This window comes from Typopeltis vanoorti, chromosome 4 (assembly GCF_054136105.1).
Source record: "Typopeltis vanoorti isolate ZY-2024b chromosome 4, IOZ_Tvanoo_1.0, whole genome shotgun sequence".
Classification (NCBI taxonomy): Eukaryota; Metazoa; Arthropoda; class Arachnida; order Uropygi; family Thelyphonidae; genus Typopeltis; species Typopeltis vanoorti.
In genome coordinates this window covers 87,939,392-87,966,269 of record NC_143552.1, presented here as the reverse complement: position 1 = coordinate 87,966,269, position 26,878 = coordinate 87,939,392, and the positions used below count along the sequence as shown (strand labels likewise).

The 26,878-nt window shown below is 34.9% G+C and overlaps 1 protein-coding gene across 4 annotated transcripts in view; it reads left to right on the top strand.

The window, feature by feature from the left end:
- The window catches only part of LOC150107481 (nucleolar transcription factor 1-A-like), a 554,391-nt gene that overhangs the window by 484,955 nt on the left and 42,558 nt on the right, over nucleotides 1-26,878 (top strand). The window contains exon 18 of one of the 4 annotated variants that reach the window (XM_090391896.1): nucleotides 10,802-10,970. The exons of 2 other annotated variants lie outside the window; for them this stretch is intronic. Coding sequence is in view for 1 of the 2 variants with exons in the window: in XM_090391897.1 (XP_090248023.1) it covers nucleotides 10,802-10,816 (15 nt within the window). In the remaining variant the exon portion in view is untranslated. Of the gene's footprint in view, nucleotides 1-10,801; nucleotides 10,971-26,878 lie in introns of those variants that run through there. One more of the 4 variants, XM_090391897.1, reaches the window with a different exon arrangement.

The following is a 26,878-nucleotide window of genomic DNA, read 5'->3' as shown; positions in this document are numbered from 1 at the left end:
GAATGATGTAGCAATTGATATATAATTAAAAACAAAAAACACTGTTGATGTCTGATAAGAAGGAGACTTTTGCAGATTTAGCTTTTTCAGCAAGGAGAGGCAGTTATTTTGATTCGAATTAGGCTGATTCGACAAGACTTGAGCTAAATAAATATTCTTAAATATTCTCTCCTTAAATAAATATTCAGACTTGAAGTGGCAATGTGGAGAAAGCACATTCTGGACCATGAGATTCTTTGGTCTGTGTCAATCTCATGCTGCTATACTATACCAAATTTCTTAAAGATAGCGATGAGAAGAGTTTGTTGATCAGAACAAAAGCTTAGCTGCTAAATTGTATTTCTTGAGGATTCTTGAAATTGGTTCTGAAATTTATGGAATTGGAACTCTCTGTGCTGTTTCAGGTTGTTGGAAGTAGGATTGTTGGGATCAAAAACATGTATAGTTCATCAAGAGAAACTATTCAATTGTATAATGTGTTGGATTTTAACAAGTTGTAGCTTGAGGTCTTGTGGGTTAAATCATATAGTCTGGGCCAATGTAGTAAAGTTTTTATAACTAATTTTTTGTGATGGATGATGAGCAGAGTGCTGCTGTTATGCAGTGACTGGTAAAGGTAGGTTTACAGAGGTAGTTAGTTCACCAGAAGGAGAATGGGAGAGTGAGATATCTAAGGAGGCCAGTTCATTGTTCTTTTCTGTTTCTATGGTGAAATTTATCTGTCACAAATCAGGAGGGCTATTTTTCTATTTATAGTGTGTGGTGTCCCTGACAATGGCAGCTTTTCCATTTTCAGCTTTTGGTATTGGCAAAATGGTTGTTATGTAATAGAGATTGCAAAGACTTTGAATTCTGCTGAAGAGATATTAGGGAGAGAGAAGTTAGGCTTTAACTAGCACAGAGGTAAATGTCATCACTGGAAAGCCTGGATAAGTTACATTCAGTAAACTTGTGGAGGAAATCAAAGTATGGTATTTTGGGGGGAACTGTAGTAGAATCATGTCCTTTAGATAGAACAAGGATTTCAGTTTGAATTAGTGGGTATCTCGAGATGGTGATCCCCCACTTTTTATCAGGACAGATATAAGATGATCTCTGCTTAGAAAGAAGTTGGTGAAATTTGCAATCCAGATGCTGATTGACTTGTTAAATGAATGAACAGAGAGAATATTTGGATATAATTAAAACTATATTTAACAGTTGAAGGTCTAAGATCGAGGTAATCATTTCCTACAACTCTACAATGAGATGTATATTAATAGCAAGATCATGCTTAGCTGCTCAAAGCAGATTACCTACCGAAGAGCAGTTTGCAGTGTGATAAATTTGATGGGTGTCAAATGATTTGATTTGACTTTTATTTTTTTTTTTACTTTGGCAAAGTTGGTAATTATATTGGAGTCACAGCATTTTAAGAAAGAAAGTCTAAGCTCATAATTTACCTTGCAGGACATAGACTTGCCTAGTTTACCAGTCTTAGTTAATTCTTCCCTATGAAGGAACATTATGTATTGTCATCTGAGATACTGGTGCCAATATGATGAGAACCACCTACATGTAGACACAAGGATTAATGAAAAACAAAATAAAGTAAACAACTTTCATTTACCAGATATTTCAACCTGAAATATCCCTCTGGATTTGATTATGACTCACCGGATATAGTCAAATTATTTGACTTTGTTATCAAATATTCGTTTGCCAAAACAAACTGATAAAGAGATAGAAGGCACTTTGATGGAAAGCTCACTTTCTCCTGCATTACACTGCCGAACTTTTATCTAGAACACTTGGAAGAAATGCTTTTCTCCTTCATACCTCAACCATCCTTTTGGGTTATGCTGCTTAGATGTCGTCTTCTCCATTTCCATATATTTCAGGAATTTCTTAACCAATTTCCAAAACCTTTAAGAAATACAGCCTAGTCTCTGACTCCATGGAGGTCAGATGTTAATAATAAATAAATAATTTCTTGGCAAGTATAATTCAAACAATATCATGTTAATACTTCATGTGCAAACTTTGTTTGCATGTACTTGGATAAAGGATTTTCTACAACTCTCTGACATGTATTTTAATAATATGGAAAATATATCATTTCTGCATTAATTCAACCTTTGTATCTTCTTGGGTTGGCCTTGTACTGGTACCTCAATAAAGGTTGAAACCAGTCTGGGTTGTGACCCTTCCATTAAATGCATAGCAATATACACTTTTGAATGGAAGTGGGCTTTGTATTATGGGATGCTGAGGTAGTCAATGTGAAGTCAACAGCCTCTATATACAAGTAGTCATAACAATACTTCATGCACAAACTTTGCTTGCTTACACCTTTCATAAAAGATTAAACAAGAATATAATTTCAAGAATATAATTTTTTTGCAGATATAATTTGCTATATATCCAAGTGTAAAAGTTTCCTACATAGACTATGGTGATAGCATCAAGTAAGTTGAATGACCTGAGAAACTCTGAACAACTAAAGTTTACCTTTCTGTAAAATTCATATTGCAATATGAATAAAGGAAAGAAGAAACAAAGAAAGAAATGAAACAAAACTTTTTTGTTATTGCCCTTTCTATCATCTATATGGTTTTACAAAATATTGTATTAGTATCCAAAAAAGTTTTGTCAGCCAAACCAGGAAAGAATTGACTTTCTTTCCATCAGTAAAGATTAATTGGTAGGAAGCTTAACTTTCAGTAACAGTGTTAATACTGAATATCAATATTAAATATTAATAAATAGAAATAGGGGATAAAAAAAAATCCAACTTATTTCAAAACATATATATGTAGAAACTTTCAAAAGTTTGACCAGAGAGCTTATGAGAATACAATGCAAGCCATACAATTCAATTAATATAATCGGTCTCCAAAAGCATCTCCACTGCTTGTATATGATGTGGTGTGGCATTATCATCCATAAAAATTAATTCCTTACCTATACCAAGGAACAATCAAACATGACATTGAATAATTTCGCTACAATATCTTTCAACAGTCATAGTCCCTTTTTCCAGCACTTTTAGCTTGGCGTGTCCATTAAGCATAATGCTTCCCCACACCACCATGTATATCCCTTTTAGAAACATTCTCACAATACCAAGCAGTGCCACTTTAATGGCAGATCAAGTGTTGTCTGGAATCGGATGAAGACTAAAACAACTCTCATCCATAAAGAGTACATTAGCCCATTGGTGTCTTGTTCAATTTTTATGGATACAACCCCCACTGAAAATGTGCTCTATGATGGGCTGTGGATAAAGGAATGCAAACTAGGCCTACTTTTCGAGACATCATGCCCTAATTTGTCAAGATATCCATGTACCTGTGTTTGAATGGAGCCGACTTGCAGGCTGATCTGCTGTGGGGCATTGATTATGTTTTGCTCTTAGAAACAAAATCTGTTTTCATGTTCTGTGGTAAAGCAACGCTCTTAGCAAACGTCTGAAATACATTCCATTAGTTTGAAATGCTGTCCAGAGCCAAGACACAACACTATATAAGATTCCAAACTCTCTGGTAATATCAGTAATTCTGCAGCCTTGAAGCTTTCCATTAATTCTTACCCATATGAAATCATCTAGATGTTGCCTTTGAGACATTACAGAATATCCAAGTTTGCAACTTTATTCCTTCACGAAAAGAGCTTCCTTCAAACACAAATCACTTAGTGCAGCCATTTGCCTTTATTCCTTTTGAGTGCTACCACGCGATCCTTTTGCATGAGATTTGAAAATTTGCATGTGCACCTGCTTTCTACTCAAAATCAGCAGTTTTACAAATTGCCATGAGCTGATTCTTTTGAATTTGCAGTTATAATCTTCAGAAATAGCAATCATCCTTAGGTTTTTGACACTAGCGTATATTGATCAGATTATTAAAATATGGGAAACAATAAAACAAGGTATTCATTTAACCAGAAGAACTGTTATCAATACAATGCTATATGCAGATGATCAGATAACATCACAAGACAATGAAGATGACCTTCAAAAATCAGTTTATGAATTAAGCAAAGTAATCCAACAATACAGTTTAAAATTTCACAAAAGAGAACAAAAGTGATGGTATTTAACCACCCAACCAGCTATGATATATTATCATATCAAAGTTACCATGGACACAAAGTACGTATTAAAATTGTAATACCATTGATATTACATTGAAAGGATATCGAGTGTATGAGGAGTGATTTATTTTATCCATATTGATGTCAAAGTTGTTAAAGGTCAAGTTCTTGTTAGATCATGTTAAAATAGAATAATAGAACAGGTGACACAGTTTAATTAATTAGGCTGTATAATAACATATCTAAAGGATAGATAAAGATATAGACAAAAAGAAATTTCAGAAAATCTGTGGAACAATTAAAAAGACACTGAATAAAAAAACAAGCTGAGAAACACAACTAAAATGGAACATGGACTGCTAAAAAAAAAAAATGAAAGTAAAATACAAGCTTCAGAAATGAGATATTTAAGAGCAATTAAAGAATATAAACAAAATTGGACCATATAAAAAATGAAGACATCAGAAGTCAGCTAGATATTTACAATGAAAATGAAAAGATCAAGGAATATAGAGATAAATGAAATTAAACATCGAAGAAATAGATATAGCACAAATCAACATAATACAAGAGAAACAATGGATAGAACATTATGAGAATTTATGGTATGACTCAAATTTAATAACAAAAATAATAATGATGAGCCTCTGTAGCTCAGTCAATATACACAAAGCCCTTTGGTCGGAAAGACCTGGATTTGATTCGTGTCAGTGACGTGAGGAACCTTTATCAGGTCTCTTTTGAGGAAAGGTGAGTTAGCCAGTCTCATACTTAGGTAGGGGTTTATTTCACCCGGAAACTCAAGGTTTTTCGTCCCCCAAAACAGGCAAACCAGTCCTGTAGATATCACCCTTAGGGGAGGATGCAGCAGAGGAGTGATGAACTGGCTGCATTAATTCATCATAGGCACCTCAGTAGGGAAGGACTCAACCCATCCTAAGGGAAGGATAGGAGAGGAACAATGAAGAAATCAGTGCTGATATAGAACCAATAAAATTAGAAGTTTATTAAATATAGGTAACAAAATGTATAGTAAAAACCTCAATATAAGACTTAGAAATATTGCAAAAAATCTACTCTCAGAAGGACAAAATGTTTTCAGACATGGAAGATCATGTATAGACAGTATTTATGAGCTAAAACAAATTATTGAAATTAAGATAAGAATTTAATTTAGACTTATTTGGCTATATTATGAGAAAATGTGGGTAAAATATATAAAGAAAAATTATGGAATATAATGAAAAAACAAGAATATCCATTACATTTGGTACAAGCTATGCAAAGTTTATATAATGATACAAAAGTGCAGTTATGATTAAGTAATAAATTAACAGAAGAGATTGAAATTAATCAAGATGCCAGACAGGGATGTAGCTTATTACCAGTTCTATTCAGTATGTACACTGGTGTCCAAAAGCTAATTTATGGCTTTTACATAAAATGTAAAATTACATTTTATGTGTGTATGAAAAAATTTTCATAACTAGAGCCATATGTGTACATAAATTTATTGCCAGCATACTAATAAATTATGTTACACAAAAAGTGTGTTATAAATTTTATACAGTTTAAATTGCAGTACGTTTTTGGCAAAAGTTACAAATTTCTTAAGGAACTAGTTAAAGAATTAATGTACAGTGCTTACAGAAAACTATGCTGAGAGATATTTCAGTATGGAATATGTCCACCCGAAACTGCAATGCAGCTCTTAGAATGTTCTACTATTCTTAGCTATAAGCATATTAGAACACCAAGTGATTCAGAAGTTCTTGAGGCAAACTGGCCCAATCCTCCTTCAATGCAAGGATAAGGCCTTGTTTGTTTTCTGGAGGGTAATTTCGAACAACATTGTGTCTCCCTATTGCATCCCAGACATGTTCTATAGGGTTGAGATCTGGGGAGTGTGCTAGCCATACAATTCAATTAATATAATCGGTCTTCAGAAGCATACACAAGCAGTGGAGATGCTTCTGATGTGATGATCCATGATGCGGTGTTGCATTGTCATTTGTAAAAATTAATTCCTCACCTACAGCACCAAGGAACAATCAAACATGACATTGAAGAATTTTGTTGCAATATCTTTCAACAGTCATGGTCCCTTTTTCCAGCACTTGTAGCTGTGTGTCCATTAAGCATAATGCTTCCCCACACCACCATGTATATCCCTTTTTAGAAACATTCTCACAATACCAAGCAGTACCACTTTAATGGCAGATCAAGTGTTGTCTGGAATCGGATGAAGACTAAAACAACTCTCATCCATAAAGAGTACATTAGCCGATTGGTGTCTTGTCCAATTTTATGGATACAAAACCACTGAAAATGTGCTGTATGATGAGCTGTGGATAAAGGGATGCAGACTATAGGCCTACTTGTCACAGATATCATACCCCAATTTGTCGAGATATCCATGTACCGTGTTTGAATGGAGCCAACTTGCAGTCCGACCTGTCATGGTGCATTGATTATGTTTTGCTATTAGAAACAAAATCTGTCTTCATGTTCTGTTGTAGAGCAAGGCTCTTAGCAAACGTCTGAAACACATTCCATTAGTTTGAAATGCTGCCCAGAGCCTGGATACAATGCTATATAAGATTCTGACTTCTCTGGCAGTATCAATAATTCTGTGGCCTTCAAGCTTTCCATTAATTCTTGCCCATTTGAAATCATCTAGATGTTGCCTTTGAGACATTACAGAATATCCAAATTTGCAACTTTATTCCTTCACGAAAAGAGCTTCCTTCAAACACAATTCACTTAGTGCAGCCTTTTATCCTGTTGAGTGCTACCATGTGACCCTTTTGCATGAGATTTGAAAATTTGCATGTGTACCTTCTTTCTACTCAAAATCGGCAGTTTTACAAATTGCCATGAGCTGGTTCTTTTGAATTTGCAGTTGCAATCTTCAGAAATAGCAATCATCCTTAGGTTTTTGACACTAGTGTATATTGATCAGATTATTAAAATATGGAAAACAATAAAACAAGGTATCCAGTTAACCAGAAAAACTGTTATCAATACAATGCTATATGTAGATGATTACAAGACAGTGAAGATGACCTTCAAAAATCAGTTTATGAATTAAGCAAAATAAGCCAACAATACGATTTCAGGGCAGTTAGTTCAATTATTTTCATCCAATCAAATTCTCTTCCATTCCCTCGATTTCTTCTATTACTTTTCTCGTCCAAAGGACATTTCATCCAGTTGAAAATAATTGGACGAAATACCCTGAAAGCACCTGGGTTTTGAGTTATTCGTCCAATCCTGTTTCGATTTGAAAATAATTGGACGAAATCCCCTGAAAGCACCTGGGTTTGAGATTAGTCAAAGGAGTTATAAGTAACTTGTGATCATTAATAATAGTCAGTTGATGTTAAAAATTTTTTGTAATTTATCCTTAAAATTTGGCAGTGCTGAATATGGCAGAAATTGTGATGAATGACAGGTAAACCAATGCTTTTTATATACAAAATTATTGTTATCATTTTCACTCTTATAACAAGAATAAGACTAGACTAGATGGTATTGGTGGTGCAAGGTTCGTCACAGTTGCAATGCTAGGTGCATCACAATTGCCAGTTTAGACATTGTGGTGTACAAAGATGGCAAGGACGATCACCAACATGTATCAGGCATGGATGGAGAAGTTAGGAAAGTTAAAAATAATATAAAGAGAAGAGTGCAAGACAATATGTATGGTCCACCCTCACACGTTATGCATGTGATTATAGGACAAGTTCAGCAAGATGAATTAATACTTATGTTGCCTGAGAGGAATGGTTTATGGAGGCAAGTCAATAGATGGCAGAACACTGCGAGGCCTCCTCATCTCTTGCAAGTTTGGTTGGCGTTGAGATACCAGAAGAATATCAAGCAATGTTAAATCATGACAGATTTCTTTATTATGATTCTAGTGTACAGGACGAGGATCATCTTGTTTTTGCCACAACGGAGAACCTAAGATTACTTGGAGCGAGTGACATTATCTTCTCCGATGGCACATTTAAAACTGCGCCCTCACAATTTGCTCAGTTGTTTACTATGCATGGAATATTTTGAGAGCGTGTCATGCTTCTGGTGTACACTCTAACTCCCGCAAAAACTGAGACTACATATCGGTCAATATACCAGCATGTTGTCAACACCACAAAACAAGCAGGGATCATTGTGAATCCACATACTGTTATGATGGATTTCGAGCTGGCAAATATGAATGCTGCATGGGAGATATTTCCTAATGCAAATATAAAGTGTTGTCTGTTTAACTTTTCTCAGGCCTTTTGGTGACATATGACTTTGGGTCTGTCACAGCATTATAAAGTTGCAGGAAGCGCTATACGTGAAGAAGCATCAATGCTGTTCGGCTTGTCATTCGTGCCGATCGACGATGTACTCGAGGCATTTGACTACGTTGCAGAGAGTGTTTCGGAAGAACTGGAAGGAATGATACATTACGTTGAATGTGTTTACATCAGAGGACATTGAGCTTGGGGGCCGAAAACCCTCGCTTTCCACCCGAGGTATGGAATATCCATGATTTGGTCATCAATCGGATGTAGAGAACCAACAATTCTGTAGAAGGTGGCATAACAAATTCCAAAAGTTGATGGTGGTGTACCATCCATCACTTTGGAGGTTCATCGATTCCCTGAAGGAGGAACAGTGGCAGAACAAGATATAACACGCCTTCTTGGAGGTCAAAGAAACATCAGGGCTCCTGCGAATAGCCGGTACCTACATAACCAAGAACGCATTTTCTCCCTAGTACAGCAGTATCCTCGGTACAAGGCTGAAAACAGACTCAACACGTACCTACGGTCAATCGCTGAGGAAGTCGATGAGGAAGACTATATTCTCCAAACTCTGCAGATTTCAAAATCCATTATCTCGTTTTCACATCAATTTTCAAATTAATTCTGTTGTTTCCTTATTTGATTTGTTATAATTAAATGCTCACATACATATCTTGTAGAAATTTGTACAAATTAAAACAAGTGGCTCAGAATCACTCTTGTGTTTTCACTGCTGAGTGGAAAAATCTAGGTTGGACATAGTGATATATAGGACAAATTGAGGTTGGACGAAATGTCCGACCAGACGAGTGTTCCCTTGGACAAACTTATAAAAGGACAAAAAATTCGTGGACCATCTGCCCTCAAACCAACAATACAGTTTACAATTTCACAAAAGAAAACAAAAGTCATGGCATTTTACCACCCAAGCAGCAATGATGTGTGTATACATCAAAGTTACCATGGATGCAAACTACATATTAAAGTTGTAATACCATTGATATTACATTGAAAGGATATCAAGTGTATGAGAAGTGATGTATTTTATCCATATTGATGTTGAGGTTGTTAAAGGTCAAGTTCTTGTTAGATCATGTTAAAATAAAGTAATAGAACAGGTGACACAGTTTGATTATATAGGCTGTATAATAACATATCTAAAGGATAAAGATAGATAAAAATATAAAGAAATTTCAGAAAATCTGTGGAACGATTAAAAAGACACTGAATGAAAAAACAAGATGAGAAACTCAACTAAATGAAACATGGACTGTTAAATAAAAAATAAAAGATGAAAGTAAAATACAAGCTTTAGAATTGATATTTTTAAAAGCAATTAAAGAAAACACAAAATTGGACCATATAAAAAATGAAGACATCAGAAGTAAGCTAGATATTTACAATGTAAATGAAAAGATCAAGGAATATAGAGAGAAATATAGAGCTCAGTTTAGGATGAAAAGATATCAGCTAGCAAAAGAGGTGGATAATTACAGCCCAAAGGCAAAGAGAGAGGAAGACCAGTGAAGCCATAGCAGGCAAACCCCTAATCCTTGAAGAGAAGAAGAAATAAGGTTGGATCTTTAATATCCAAAATCATTGAAATAAAGCCGTATGGCTCTTTCTTTGATAATTAAATATTAATGATAATGTTAATATTGATATTTTTTTGAACTTTTGGTTGCATTCATTTATTTATGAAAATTTTTATAGATAATACTTAATTATTATTATTATGATTTTGGTAACTTCCATGGAGTTAGTAGACTCATTGTTGGAGACCTACTCAACCAGCAGCATGTAATAATAATGAACTTATTTACGTTATTATTTTTATTATTAAATTTATTATTATATATTTAAGTTATTCAAATTCTTATGATTTCCATCTTGTTCTGTCATCTCGCCAATCTCCCTCTCTCCTCAAATATAGATGATTTACAGTTTGTCGCCACCATTATCCACCTTGCTGCGAACTAGTCTGTAACCAAATCATGCACGTATTACGTACGCTTCTGGTTTCAGCGCAGGAAAATCTGAATATACATACGTCTATGACAGTCCAAGGAATTAATTTTTTTCACTACCATTCCCCAAAACTGCACATTCACCCAGTTTGTGAGTCATATGCGAGACATATGACTCACAAACTGCTATTACTCCAGTTTAAGGAGTTGTGGGTCGACATATTGAAAGACAGCCCCTCTATTATTGTATGCATTTTGTTATAGTAAATCTCCCTTGAAGTTATTTCTAAACAGTTAATTTTCTTTATTGCTATTATTTGTGAATGCCTTATCATACAAAAGCTTTGTACGCTTTAATCCAAAATGCTTTAAATGGAAAATTACTTTTTAAAATTTAATTAGTCTATAGATCAGTAAGAACTCACTTTCTTGTAATGATAATTTTTTCTTGATTTCCAGACCACCTTTGAATGATAACGATCGTTGAATTTAGGACAAAGTATGTTAACGTGATCAAAATGATCATAACTAAATCTTATAATTGCAGAATATATGATTTAGTGTATTCATCATCAAATTCGTGATATGTACCCTCCAGGGATGTACCTGATACCGTCTCGGTACTACATGAAAAAGCTAACATTATTTAAAATTTGAGAACTCAAACTTACTTCAAAGCTGTTTTAATTATGTAGCATTAAAGGCATCTTCAGTTCAGTGACAATGGAATATACTTAAAATATAAATTAGATGAATTTTAAAAAATGGCATCATAACATATGAGAACCAGTCAATAAAATTCCTAATTAATCAGTTTAAAAAAATCGTATATGTGTAATAAAAAAAAATAATAATAAATTAGGAAGATATCTTCATGCTTTGTGATTTTTTTATACTTATCATCCCTCTTGTCTCACCCTTCTACAAGCCAGATTATTATTATTATTATTATTATGTAACACCTCCAGGGAGTCCAAAGACTCATCAAGGGAGGGCTCTACAACTCTCCATCTCCACCACTCCACCTTCATCATCTACATCAACGCCATCTACTGCTGACCACCACCACTAGTATTTTCACAGACACTCACAAACATCCATGCCCACGGCCTTTTGGCTGGAGAGCGGATACACTAACCACTCGGCCAATCCGGCTAGTTTAATTAATAAATTAATAAAGTTATATTAATAAGACAATAAATAAATAACAGATTAACAAAGTTAATAAATTGATTGATAACATCTCATTTGGGATGAAGAATTAAAGAAGAACCTCAAGATCTTTTATGCTCATCCTCCCAAATTATATGATTTTCCAAAAATCCATAAGCCTAGTGTTACATTAAGAGCTGTAGTAGATTGCATTGGCTGTCCCATGTGTAAAATTTTTCAAAGTACATGCCTGTGTTATTACCTACTTTCACTGGAGAACCCATTTAACATATTAAGAACTTTGGATTTTAAAAATTAGATTTTTGATTTTCATTTAGGCCCTTCAGTTATTATGATTAGCTTAGATATATTATTTCTTTTTGCTGGCATTCCTGTGACAAATAAATACTATTAATTTAGTTAAAGAAGATTCATGCAATGCATTCAAACCTCCTACCACTATCTACACAAAAAAACCTACTCATCCCCCAGCTCATATTCTCCTTATATAGAGCTTCTAGGGATGTACACTTGTTCTTCCCATGTCTCCACCCATTCTCCACATCACCCCTTACCAGCTTGTATGTCTCAATCATGTCCTTCCGCTTCCTTCTATCCACTTGACTCTACAAATTGCATTTCCTAAATTCTATCTTCATACTCAACATTCAAACCACCTTAGTTAATCACCTCTGAACCCTTTCCAGCATCTCTTCATCCTTTTAAAAAACCAGGTGAAAAATCTGTACACTGTAATCCATATGTGGTCTGAACAATGTATTCCCTGTACAATGGAATCGTAACATCATTACTTCTACATGTCAATGTTCTCTGCATCATTGCCATAATCCACTGTACTGTCCTGTCCTCATAGTTAGACAAAATGTCCATGAAATTTCAGGTTCCTATCCAACACCCCCAGATTCCTCCATCTCTTCCATGTCCTCTAAGATATCCCTACCAATCTTATACTTAACATCCCGTCTGTGCTTCCCAAATTTTAAAACCTGCACTTTGCTACATTGAACTGCTAACTCCATTCATTCACCCCACCATTCTCCTATTCTATTCACGTCCAATTGCAAGCACTACATCTGTTCTATTTCTCATAGTCTTCTCAAATTTACATTATCTGCAACTGTATATTACCATTCAAGTCCTTTCAAATATCATTTACATACATATTATTAAACAGCAGTGGCCATAAAACAGACAGACTTCTGGTGACTTTATTCTTCTGGAATATCACTCCTCCATACACACCTTGCCTGTCTGATACGTTACAGCCAGGCAATCTCCAATACAGTGCACTAATGTACTATCCAGTCCCATCTTTAAATGCCAGATTGTCATGTGGCAGTCTATCAAAGGCTTTAGAAAAATCTAAATATACCACTGTGTCTGCATTTCCCTTATCCAATGCATCCCATCTGTGTTAACAAGGTATTTCATCCTATCAAGGATGAAATACCTTGTTAATAAGTCAGTAGATTGCTAAAACACGTTCTTCCTTTAGCAAACCCATGCTGTCCATCAGATAGAATGTTGCTGTTGTCAACCTACTTCTGAATCCCAGTCCTCGCTATTCTCTCCAATACCTTTTCCTGTAATCGAGGCCTTAGTCTCTTATCATTCCTTTATGAAGCAGAACAATTTTTCCATCTTTCTACTCCCCTGGAACTTGGGTCATTAAAGAGGGTAAGTTAAAGCTGTTGTTAACTCCCTGGAATAAACTTGTAGTGACATACCATCAAGTCCTAGAGTTTTATTGACATCATGTTAAGTTTACTAAAGTCCTCATATACCTCCTACTCATCACCATCAGTGCCTCCTCCCTCCTGCTCTCAATTTCTACATGATGTTACTTTGAAGGATGAAATACCTTTATGAATTGCTCATTTAACATCTACTATATCCTCCTCCTGGTTATCATTCTACCATTTTCTCCAACCAGTATCATCTTTCATAATCATTCTTTCTTCTATTGCCTGTGTATCAAAAAAAAAAAAACTCCCTAGAATTTCTTTTGGTGTCATTAGCTAGCTTCAACCTTGGTATCTCATCCAGGTCTAGCTCCTACTGGTGAGACCTCAGTAGAAACCGGTCTCAGTAGTGGCTGGCCTTTTCCATAATGCCTAGCATTATACTGTCCAAAAGGATGTGTGCTTTGCATTATGAGATACTAAGGCACTTAATGCGAAGTCATTACCTTCCATATACAAATGGTCTATTTGTGAAGATGCATCACAGTCAAACGTTTTTTTTTTTTTTGCTTACACTTGGATAAAGGATTAAATAAGAATATAAGTTCTTGTCAAGTGTAATTTAATTTGCACTGTCCATACAGTTCTCATGTATAATTTTGTGGGGGGTGGTGCAAACATCAAAAGGTAACATGGAACTTGGACTCATTTTTGGACTCAAATTTCATTAAATTCCATCCATCTAGTGCAGAATTATGCAGTGTCAGTTCATTAATATCAAAATGAGTGGAAAATCGGTTCCAAATTTTGTCAGCAAATGTCTAGTTGAAATAAAAATTTAATCTTGCAGGCATATTGTAGTGTGCATCTATATCAAATTTTATTAAATCCCTTCCATCCAGAGCTACATTATTGCTGTTATATGTTTCTGAAATACTTTTGTCTCTGCAAATGGTCCAATTAAAACAAAAATTGAGGTGACTGAACAAATTTTTGTAAAGATTCCAAATTCTGAATTTAATTAAATTCTGTCCTGGAATAATTTGAGAGACAGACAAACAGATCTAATAGGTAGTTATCCATTTTGCAAAAAGCATTTAAAAATGGAATTTTTCTGTGCATTTCTTCATATTTATTTTAGAGCATCATCCTGATGTACAAGGAAGAAATATTAGAAAACATTCAATAAAAAACAACTGCACATCTCAGTAAGATGTGTACAAGGAAATGTCAGTATATAATTAGTGCTCATATTTTCTTTATTGGTTAGGGGGGGGGGGGGGGAGAGACAATACTTCTCATTCCTGTAAGTTCATATTCAATTGTTTTCCTTGAAACGGCCTGAACCAATCAGACTATGCCAGTGTCCAAGTTTTGGGAAGTGATCACTATTAATTGTTCATAATTTTTTTTTATTAATAATTATTTAAAATAATTTTTATATATGCAACTTAACTACAATTGTTCCTTTGAATAGTGCAATGTCATACACTTCAGCTGCAACCGACGCATGAGGATTTATGACCCATTATTTTGATTCATCTTTTGAATGTAGTTAATGGGCTATCTCCCTGACAATGTCCATGTAATGTTTGATGAAATATATTGGAGTTTTTGAATAAAATTCTATATAATTTTTGTTACGTGTATAAGCCGTGAAAGTTATTTTAAATGTCTAGTGTGCACATGCTGCTATTAATAACAAAGTGAGTTAATTAGGAATATTTGTATTTGATCACTGTTTTCCCAGATGACTTTGTGGGCTCAACTCAGATCCTTTAGTATGTTAATCAGGAGCAAATATCAAAAAACTTGTCTTCAAAACAATGAAATTTTTTTTTTCTGCTGTTTGCTATTTTTTGATCTCATTTGATCCCTTGCTAATAGCAGAATAACAATGAAAAAACATGTTTTGGAAGCCAAACATGACTTTTAAATGAGATTAATATTAAGCCTCCATTAAAGAAGATGGTGGCCGCGTACTACTGTCTGGTTGGTGGCAAAGTAAAGCATTTACTTTGCCACCAATCAGAATTGACAGTGGTTCTGTCAATTCTGATTTCCATCAGTTCTGTTGCCAAAGCTAGCATTTACCCTAACTGAATCTGCAAGAAATAAATTATGTTGTATATGAGTTATTACAAGTCATTCAGTCTTACTAGCCTAAACTCAATGCCTTCTAATATACACATGCACATACAGTGAATTATATGACATCTGATCACCCCCACCCCTCTTATTCAGTTAGGAGTTGAATAATTGATAAAAACTGAAAATAACAGACATTGAAACAATCAATTTTCAGACTTTTTCTGATTTTAGATAGGAATTTGATGTTTGGATAATAGGTAAAACTAAAAGGCTGGATTGGATATATCTCCCTCATTCATCTTCTGCTTTTGTATTAGGCTCACTGGTTTGTCTCATTGTACACACATACGAAAAACATTTTTTTTATTTCACTTTTCAACATAGTGGTTAAAAAGAACAAAAGATATTGTTCTTTTTGCTCCAGCTATTTAGGAAATGAATATGAAAGCTGTGAACCACTGTGTTTATGTACCTTGTCTAAGAAGACAAATTCAAGAAACACAACTCAAGATTCACATGCTTCCTACTTTTTTTTTTTTTTACCTCTTAGATATGTCATTGCTTAGAAGTGGGGGGGCACTCCATTGTTTTATTCAAATCAGTTGTAATTTTCTTAGTTTCTAGTCATGTTCTGTTTAAAATCAAAAGAACAACAGGACTTATATCCATATCCCAACTTGATATATGGGGTGTTTTTAAAAAAAAAAAAAAAAAAGTTTAAACTGATGATTTTAAAAGCTAGTTTTACATTTTTTTTCAAGTTAAATTATGAAGTTTACTACTCACATTTTGGAAAAATGAATGATGAATGCAACTTTACATTAATTTTTAAGGGATGTATCAAAATTTAGCCCATACTGACTGGAAACTTATTTAAATTTTTTGTAGATTAATCTACTCATCCCTATTTTCTTCTTTTTTTTTTTTTTGTATTTATTAAGCAACGAACTTAAAAAAGCATATAATAACAAACTAACTACTTGAATGCAACATTTACAGGTCAGAATATAATTCATTTAATTTGTGTGATTTTGTATCTTTCTGGGAATAATATTTTTTTACCTCTTAGATATGTCAATGTTTAGAAGTGGAGGAGGGGCACTCCATTGTTTTAGTCAAATCAGTTGTAATTTTCTTAGATATATGGAGTGTTCTTAAAAAAAAAGTTTAAACTAATAATTTTAAAAGCTAGTGTTACAATTTTTTTTAAATTTTAAGTTAAAAATGAATGATGAATGCAACTTTACATAAATTTTAAGGGATGTAACAAAATTTAGCCCATACTGACTGGAAATTTATTTAAATTTTTTGTAGATTAATCTACTCATCCCCTATTTTCTTCTTCTTTTTTTTTTGTATTTATTAAGCAACGAATTTAAAAAAGCATATAATAACAAACTAACTACTTGAATGCAACATTTACAGGTCAGAATATAATTCATTTAATTTGTGTGATTTTGTATCTTTCTGGGAATAATATTTTTTTATCTCTTAGATATGTCAATGTTTAGAAGTGGAGGAGGGGCACTCCATTGTTTTAGTCAAATCAGTTGTAATTTTCTTAGATATATGGAGTGTTCTTAAAAAAAAAGTTTAAACTAATAATTTTAAAAGCTAGTGTTACAATTTTTTTTAAATTTTAAGTTAAAAATGAATGATGAATGCAACTTTACATACATTTTTAAGAGATGTAACAAAATTTAGCCCATGCTGACTGGAAACTTATTTCAATTTTTTGTAGATTAATCTACTCATCTTTTCTTTTCTTCTTCGTTTTTTTTATATTTATTAAGCAACAAATTTAAAAAAGTATATAATAACAAAATAACTACTTGAATGCAACATTTACAGGTCAGAATATAATTCATTTAATTTGTGTGGTTTTATATCTTTCTGGATATAAAATGCCAGTTTGGCTGTGAAATGTATTTGCTAAATGCATGCATGTTAAAATAAGTGCTTGGCTAAACTGCTGAGTGGTTTGTGTACTTTTCACTTCATCAGGTTGTTAAATAAGGTTAAAATTGGATTCACTAAATTTTTGGAATTTTTAAGAGTAATTGCAAGTAACTAGATTAGTAGTAGTAGCAAAGCTATTTTATCATTTGTTTTATTGTGTTTGTATGCATGTGCATGTTATTCCAAAATTCACATGCCGTAGAATACAACGAGTTACATGACATTCAATACCTTCATTACTGGGGAAGGTGGGAAGATTACAGGCTAGATAAGGGTTCACTGTTCAAATAATCAGTACAACTGCAAATAATTAACCTTGGAATAATCAGTTATATGTTAGGCCAGATACCACATAACTCACTATAGTACAAGATATTCAGGAAGTAATCCTTATAATCTGATAGCTTCCCATTGGTAATAAAAATCCCATTGAAATAAAATTAAAAAAAAAAAAAGATAGTTTGAAGTAACTACGTAATTTTCATACATTGTTTCTCAACATAATCTCCCTTTCAAAACATTTTCTCTACTGCATAAAAAATTTTTCAACGTCATCATTAGAAAACTTTTCAGGATGTTTTCCATTTTCATCAGTATCACTTTCTCGTTGATCCATGTGTCACTTTCAAAATGAAAGTGAACAGAAGTCTAATGGAGCTAATTGTAGACTGTAGGATGGATGCTCCTGCATATGCACACACTTTATTGTACCCTATTTCTGTAATATTTGACTGACTTGTGCTAATTCAGCTCAGTTTCATGCCAATGATCTCTGACTTATTTGCTAATTTTCTCTGATTAACTACTCAGCTTTCTGCTAATGGAAATCATCAGTTGTAGTTTTTAGCTGCCCACTTTGTGATCAGTTATTAACATGAGCACTACCATCCATTTCTTGTTCTTTGTGGCCAGTGGCATGCAGTTAGGGCTCTCAATACCATTCATAATCTTGATAACAGTATTAATACTGGTATTCTAAAAACAAATATTTTTCTCAGTATTTGATGACAGTTAGGTGCAATAAAATACTAAAACTTTTGGTTACATGCAGGTTACTTTACATGGGGAGGAAAATTCTACAAACAGATTAATGGTACTGCTATGGGTCCCCCCCCCGTATGTTAGCAAATTTTTACATGGAACACTTTGAAAACAAAGTACTTACCACAGCTACATACAAGCCACAAGTGTGGTTATGCTATGTTGATGATGTGTTTGCCATCTGGCCCCATGGACAAGACACTTTGGATGCATTTCTCACCTACCTAAACAGCCAACACCCCAAAATCCACTTCACAGTAGAAAAAGAATCAAATAACTGTTTACCATTTCTTGACACATTAGTCAACTGCCTTTCAGATGGATCACTATCTTTTTCTATTTACCGAAAGCCTACACACACACACACACAGGAAGATACCTACATAAACAATCACATCATCATCCAGTCCAACAATATGGCATTTTAAAAACATTTACACACAAAGCCAGAGCCATTTGTTCTAACGATACAGCTCTGACCACAGAACTCCAATCTCTGCGCCATACGTTCTTAGCCAACGGCTACAATCTCTACAAAATAGATAAAATGCTACATAGGCCCATTACTCTGCCCTCCCCTAGTACACAAGAATACAACGTGACCATTTCTATTCCCTATATCAGAGGTATGTCGGAAAAGATAGCCAAAATATTGTTGAAACATGGCCTTCGCACCACTTTCAAACCTCATGTCAAGCTGGCAACTCTGATCTGCTCGCCTAAGGATAAACTTCACCCTTTAGCACACCCGGGAGTGTATGAAGTTCCTTGTGACTTGGCCTATTATGGGCAAACAGGAAGATCAGTGAACATCTGCCTGGAAAAACATGAAAGATACATTCGCTACTATTAATATGGCAAGTCAGGACTGGCAGACCACGCTTTGGACACTCCTTCACACGGGATTAGATGGAGGAAAACGAATGTGCTATTTAGGTGTCGTTATAGATCTGAAAGATTATTTTTTGAGTCAGCAATGGCTTTGAAGAATTCTCCCAACCTTAACAAATATGGTTGCATTAATTTGCCAAAAATTTGGGAGACTGTTATCCAACGAAAAACTCCTGCACAGTTGTTTTTATTTTTTATTTTATTTATTTATTTATATTTTTCGTTAGAGGGCACCGAAAATAGGACTTTAGATCTTTTGTCTTTTGCAATTATATTGTTTCACTCACTCACTGTCACGTGTACAAGTGTGTTGTGCTCTGATGATGATGCTGAGTTGAAAATCAGCGAAATATAAGCATTAATAAAACATCTCTTTGATAAAATTGTGTGGTGTTGTTAAACCATGAAAAATAAGTCATGAACATCCTCGTAATATTTTAAATAATGACTGGTTGGTTGAGTGGATAGCATACCTGCTCTCTGCCATAAGGCTATGGATTCAAATTCCATAGGCATGGATGTTGTCTTTAGGCACAAGACAAATTTCATTGCCCAGTGGGAGATCACTTTTTTTGTTGGGCGGCCAAAATGACTTGAAAAAAATTCCATGTTTGGTCTCTGGAGGATATATACAAAGTGTGTATATATATATATATATATATATATATACACACACACACATTTTGTTTGCTTATGCATGGGTAAAGGATTGGAAACAAGAATATAATTTTTTGTCAAGTATAATATACTTTCTTACCATGCAAAAAACTTTTTACTACTTTAGCTAGCACATGTCTCTATATACTATGACAAATATGGCATGAAAATAGTAGTGAAATGCTTAACTTTCAAATCAAAATAGACTGGAACATATAAAAAAGTCAACTACATTCTTGATGCAAATCTGAAGAACAAGTAAAATATTTCAACTGTTATAGGTATAATTTATAATGAGGATAGAGGATGATAAAGTAAATATGAAATAGATAACAGAATAGGGAAAGATAGCATCGTGGAAGCCAATTGAATAAATTATATGGCCTAAGAGAAAAATTAGTCAAAACAGTAACCTAGCAGCATGCACATTATTGTTCAAACCAATTTTAACTTATCAATCTAAGAGCTTGGTGAGAGATAAAACAGTTGATTAAAGACTGAAGATCATAGACATGAGAGCTCTGAGAAAAATTGGAGACATCACTGGCATAAATGTATTTAAAATAAAGTTATTCAGAAGGAACTTGACTTTGTTAGCATTCAAGAAGTGTTAGTAGAGATAACCTACTAGAAATGGAAGGGGAAAGGTTAGTAAAACAAGTGTGTAATTGACAGGGTGGAATAATGCTGTTAAAAGTGTCTTTGAAGCCTGAACCCTGAGATCTAATAGTATTAGAGATCTGACAAATAACAGAATAATTTGCAAAAAAAAAAAAAAATTTCATTCAAAGCTAGTAATCGGAACACTCTTTGGAACAAACTCTTAATACTTTTTTTTTGTTGTTCTAATGAGTACAATCCCTAGCTTTTTAAGAAACATATTAATAGATTACTTCTTTCTTCTTAATCAATGCAATGGGTGCCCAGTAGGTATTGTAACCTTTCTTGTGTGAGGCCATTATAAAAATAATAATAATGTAAGTTTAATCCTAGCACTGTCATAGTATTCTGTACTGATGACTGGAAGATTGGAGTTATTATTATGCTGTCAGAGGGTCAAATTCCAGATGATTGAAGTAGAGTGCTCATAGTATCATCTATAAAAAAGGGAATAAAACTGAATGTCAGAATTATTATTATTATTAAGAGAGACCTCTAGAGTGTCAGGGACTCATCAAGGCCACATACTACATGGACTGGCTATCATACTTATTCTTGAATTCATTCACACTGCTTGCACGCACGTGCGCGCGCACACACACACACACACACATATCTTATGGCAATCCATTCCAATCACGCACCACCCTTTGGGAGAAAAATCTAGCCTTCATCCCCCCTTTCTTAGTGGAATCCATTCTCAGCTTCCAAGGATGTCCTCTTGTCATTTTCCTACCCATCCATAAAATGAAAAATTCCATCAACTGAAATCCTGTATGACCATTTCAGAAGTTTGTACATCTTAATCACATCCCCCTCTTTCTCCTTTGCTAGTGTCTGGAGTCTACAAATTCTCAATCTCTCTCTCTCTCTCTTCATAATCAGTATTCCACAATCCTGATATCTTTTTTAACACGCTCCTTTGCACTCTGAATCCTCTGAATCATAACAGAAACTAGGAGACCAGACCTGCACTGTATACAAGTGAGGTCTTATCAAGGGCCTTGTAAAGAGGCAAAATGACATCCTTATCTTTACATGTCAAAGTTTGTTTCAGCAATGCAATTATCTTTTGAATTGTATTTATAATCTTTGCTGCATTGCCCCTGAATACTCCAAGTATTCAGGGGCAATGAATACTAATACTCCAAGATCCCTAACCTGATCTTCTGACATAATCCCACCAATATAATAAGACATTGGATATCTAATCATGCCAAAGTGCATAACTTTACATTTACTGACATCCATTTTTCCATGCCCACGATTCCAGCCTATTCAAATTATTCTGCAGGTATTGCATATCACCAGCATTCCTGATTAACCTATCTTTGCATCATCAGCAAATAGCTGTATGTTGCCTGTTGTTACGTCGTTGTTTTCGTAAATATTTAAAAAAAATTTTTTTGAAAAATTAAGATTCCATCTATTTTAGACAATAACCTTAAACATAGTACAATTTAATATTTATTTCCTCCTTCGATTTCATTTGAATTTAAGATTCAACCTCTTCTTTTATATTTCAATTCCTTTTTAAATAAAGTTAATATCTGCATCTTCACATATTATGTCTAGTTCGTTAAGAGTACAAGTTTTTGCTTGATATTGTTCTCTTGTTAAATGTTGAATGGAGCGGTTCTATTCTTGATAGAGCCATCATTCAAGATCTAACACTGTCAAATCCTTCCCAATATCATTAATGTACAGATTAAATAACAGTGCACCAAGGTTTGATCCTTGTGATACACCACTAGTTACCTTAAATCTTGCTGACTCGCATCCACCATATATCGCTTTTTGATATCTGTCAGTGAGTCATCCTTTTAACCACACTAATATTTTATAATCCAAGCCCATATTCTTGAATTTATGCAAATCTTTCATGCTGCATTCTCTCAAAAGCCTTAGCAAAATCCAAAAGCATCATGGTATGTCCATTCTCCTTGTCTAGTCTAGTCTAGTTCAATGGTAACATTATTATAGAATGTGAGCAAGTTGCTAAAACATAAATATCAACTGATGGGATATCAGCAAGGGTGCTAAAAGAGTGTTCAGCTGAACTGGAAATTCCTTTGACCAGGCTATATAATTCGAGTCTCAGAACAGGGAAGATTCTGCAGGAATGAAAATAATGCATGGTAATCCCATTGCACAAGGGTAGTGCAAAGGCTGATGTATCTAACTATCGACCAATCAGTATCTCAGGAGTGGTGGTGAAGATTTTGGAAAATTAGTTAGGGCTCGCATTCAGAAAATGGTTTACAGAAACTCTCTACCTTCCCATAGTAAATCCATGCTCTTCATTACAAAGTAGAGAGTTTCTGTCAACCATTTTCTGAATGCGAGCCCTAACTAATTTTCCAAAATCTTCACCACCACTCCTGAGATACTGATTGGTGGATAGTTAGATACATCAGTCTTTGCACTACCCTTGTGCAATGGGATTACCATGCATTCTTTTCATTCCTGCGGAATCGTCCCTGTTCTGAGACTCGAATTATATAGCCTGGTCAAAGGAATTTCCAGTTCAGCTGAACACTCTTTTAGCACCCTTGCTGATATTCCATCAGTCACTATTGCTGAATTCTTATTCAGTTTTTGAAGCAGCTCTAATACCTCCTCTTCATACACCTGAGTTTCTTCAGAAGAGATAGCAGTGAACTCAGTGTTGCATACACCAGGTTGATAGCTTTTAACAAAATCAGCACTCATTAGTTGAACAATCTCTTCTGCATCTGTCACCCTCACATCATCTGCATTCAGAAGAGTTCTTCTTTCATATTCATTCTTTCTTTCTTTTACTTGCAGAGCCAGTTTCTTTTCATACTCAGACTTAGCTTTCCATACAATACAACAATGGCCTGCTGCTTATAATTTTCATAATGGACATCATCCTTATGGATACAATATTCCTTCGACATCATCATTTTCTTATGAATCTCTTGATTAATGTGATCACACATCCATTTGACTCCTACCCTATTTATTCTTTGAACTCTCGGGACACATTCTGATATTGCATCATTTAAGTATTTTTTTAAATGCTTCCCCATGCACTGTTGATATTGTTTCCCTCCAGCAATCGATACCATTCCGTTGAACTCAGTATACTCCTCAGTTGGTCATAATTTACTGCAGTTTAGCATGTAACCTTTTCTTGGAAACTTTCCAAGTGAGTACTGCATGATCACTGTCACCAACCAGATGCAGAATAGTTACATGTCTAACTGAAACACCCTCAAACACTCTTTGACCTCAAGTTCCTTCTGTCACATGCTGCTTGAGGAAATTGCCTTGCAAACAGCTCAGTAAATTCAGTTTCATTCTTCTCATGGAATTTGCTTGGTACCCAATCAATATTTGAATAATTAAAGTCTCCCATTATGATTACTCTTTTTGCACCCATTGTCTCTATTTGCTGATGCATTTCTTCATCACTAGCAACTGATTCACCAGGCCTGTAACAACACCCCACTATGTAATTGATCTTGTTAGATTCAACCTCACACCAGATGGCTTCAAATTTGCTGCCACATGAAATGCTGTTACTAGTACTATAATCATAGTTCTCAATACTAGCTGGATTCAAGTCATCTGATTTTGTTACTGCACCCCCCCCCTCCTATCCCGTCTCATCCTTCCAAAAAATATTGTACCCTTTACCCTCAATGCCATTTAGTATGTCTGATTCTGATAACCAGGTTTCACTAATGCCTACAATCTGAGATCCCACCATAGTGACCAAGGCCACAAACTCTACCCCCCCCCTTTGTTTCTGATACTCCTAGCATTCATATATAGACATAATGCATGCATGTTCTTTTGTATGCTCTTATTATTATTATTATTATTATTAAACAAGACCTCATGGAGTCAAAGACTCATCTAGGAGGTCCTTTTATCTCACACACATCTCATCATACCGGGTCTTAAACACATTCAAACTCCTTGCAGACACCACACTCTCAGGCAAGGCATTCCAATCATTCACAACTCTGCACGAAAAAAACCTGCCTCTCACTCCCCTACTCACACCCTCTTTATACAGTTTCCAGGGATGACCTCTGGTTCTCCCCTGATCTCCCACTATTCGCTGTAGAACTTCTCCACCATTGATCCTATAGCAACCCCTTACCAACTTGTAGGTCTCTATCATATCTCCCCTCTTCCTTCTCTCCACTAGTCTCTGCAAATTACATCTTTTCAATCTTTCCTCATACTCGACATTCCAGAGGTCAGAAACTACCTTAGTCAGTCGCCTTTGGACCCTTTCCAACATCTCTTCATCCTTCTGAAAACCAGGTGACCAAATCTGGGCACAATAGTCCATGTGTGGCCTAATCAAAGCCTTATACAATGGAACAAGAATCTCCCTACTTCTACACGTCAGTGTCCTCCTCATCATTCCCAGAAGTCTTTGTGTTGTCTTCACAATTTTGGCGATGTGACCCCTAAATTTTAGATCCTTATCCACTATCACTCCCAGATCTCTTATTTCCTCTACTTCCAACAATATATTCTTACCAAGCATAAATTCTGCATCCCATCTTTGTTTTCCAAATTTTAAAACCTTACATTTTGCAACATTGAACTCACATCCCCATTTGCTTGCCCAATCAATCAATTTATTCAAGTCTTCTTGCAAGGCCACAACATCTTCACTACTCTTTATGGTTCGTCCCAACTTTGCATCATCTGCAAACAACTGAATATCTCCATCCAAATCTTCGCCAATATCATTAATATACAAGTTAAATAGTAATGGCCCTAAAACAGATCCCTGAGGCACTCCACTAGTGACTTTCCTTTTCCTGGATATTGCACCCCCATACACAACTTGTTGATACCTATCAGATAGCCAGTCTCCAATCCAATGCACTAATCTAATATCCAACCCCATCTGCTCTAGTTTGACTGTCAACTTATCATGAGGCACTCTATCAAAAGCTTTTGCAAAATCCAAGTATATTACTGTGTATCCTTCTCCTCTGTCCAAGGAAGCAGTCACTTTATTGTAATAAGTAAGTAGATTACTAAAACACGACCTCCCTTTAGCAAATCCATGCTGTCCATCAAAGATTATACCATTGTTGTCAACCCAACTCTGGATTCTAGTTCTCACAAGCTTCTCCAACAACTTAACCACAACACCCGACACACAGATAGGCCTATAGTTTGATGCTTGAGTTCGATCACCTCCTTTATGAAGTGGCACAATCTTGCCCTCCTTCCACTCTTTAGGGACTTGACCAAGTGCAAGACTCGTATTAAAAAAATATGTCAAGGCAGGTGTCAACTCTCTGGCACATTCCTTCAGAATACGCAGTGATATATTATCAAGTCCCACAGCCTTATTTACATCTAGTTTACTCAACTCCCCAAACACCTCTTGCTCACTTACAGTCAGTCTCTCCTCCCCATCATCAACTGCTCTTAATCTCTCCATGAAGTCACATTCACAAGATTGAAAGATCTTTATGAACTGCTCATTAAGTATCTCCACCACACATTCTGCAACAGCTGTCTTTATACCATTTCCTCCAATCAATGTCATCCTTCCATAATCATTCTTTCTTTTGCTGGCTACATAACGAAAGAACTCCCTAGGATTCTTTTTAGCTTCATTAGCTAACTGCTGTTCATACCTCTCTTTAGCTACTCTCACCAACCAAGTCACTCTCCTTGCCTGGTCTTTGTAGAACTCATGAAATTGGTTACTTCCACTTCTCTTATGCTGCCTCCACAATGCCCTTTTTCTCTGTATTGCATGCTTAATCTCTTTATTCATCCATCTCACACCTAACTTATTTAACCTTCTCACCCGTGGTATACATCTTGTCTGCAGTCTGCATGACACAGTCGGACAACTTGCAGATCTCTATTCTTCTCTAGTGCCTTATATATGTAGACATTTTTGCATATGTTTGATGGGTCCAAATCACAAAAACACAAAGTCAAAATTGTTCTCTCCTCATAATCATTTCCATGATAATGCTCATTCCCATCGTTAGGACAATTATATAAAATTGACACTCTTACACTCATATTCTCACCATTCTTCCATTATAATTTTATTTTCTCTGACTCTCTTTGTTATGTGTCATACTAGTTATTAGTTTTTCAAGACTCCTGATACCAAATGCATTCAGGTGTAGGCCATTCCTCTTATACAAATCTAATCTTCCCTCAAACTCACTCCACACATCCAAAAACTTGCATCCTTCTACACTTCGTTTATCATCATATTTCATCATTTATTTTTATCATATCGAGGTAATATACTTACTATTTTTACCTTCTCACTCTTCAATCTTACCTCTTCCAACAACCCTTTAATGGCCTCTCTCATACTGAACTTATCACTAGTTGAGCCGTTAGTACC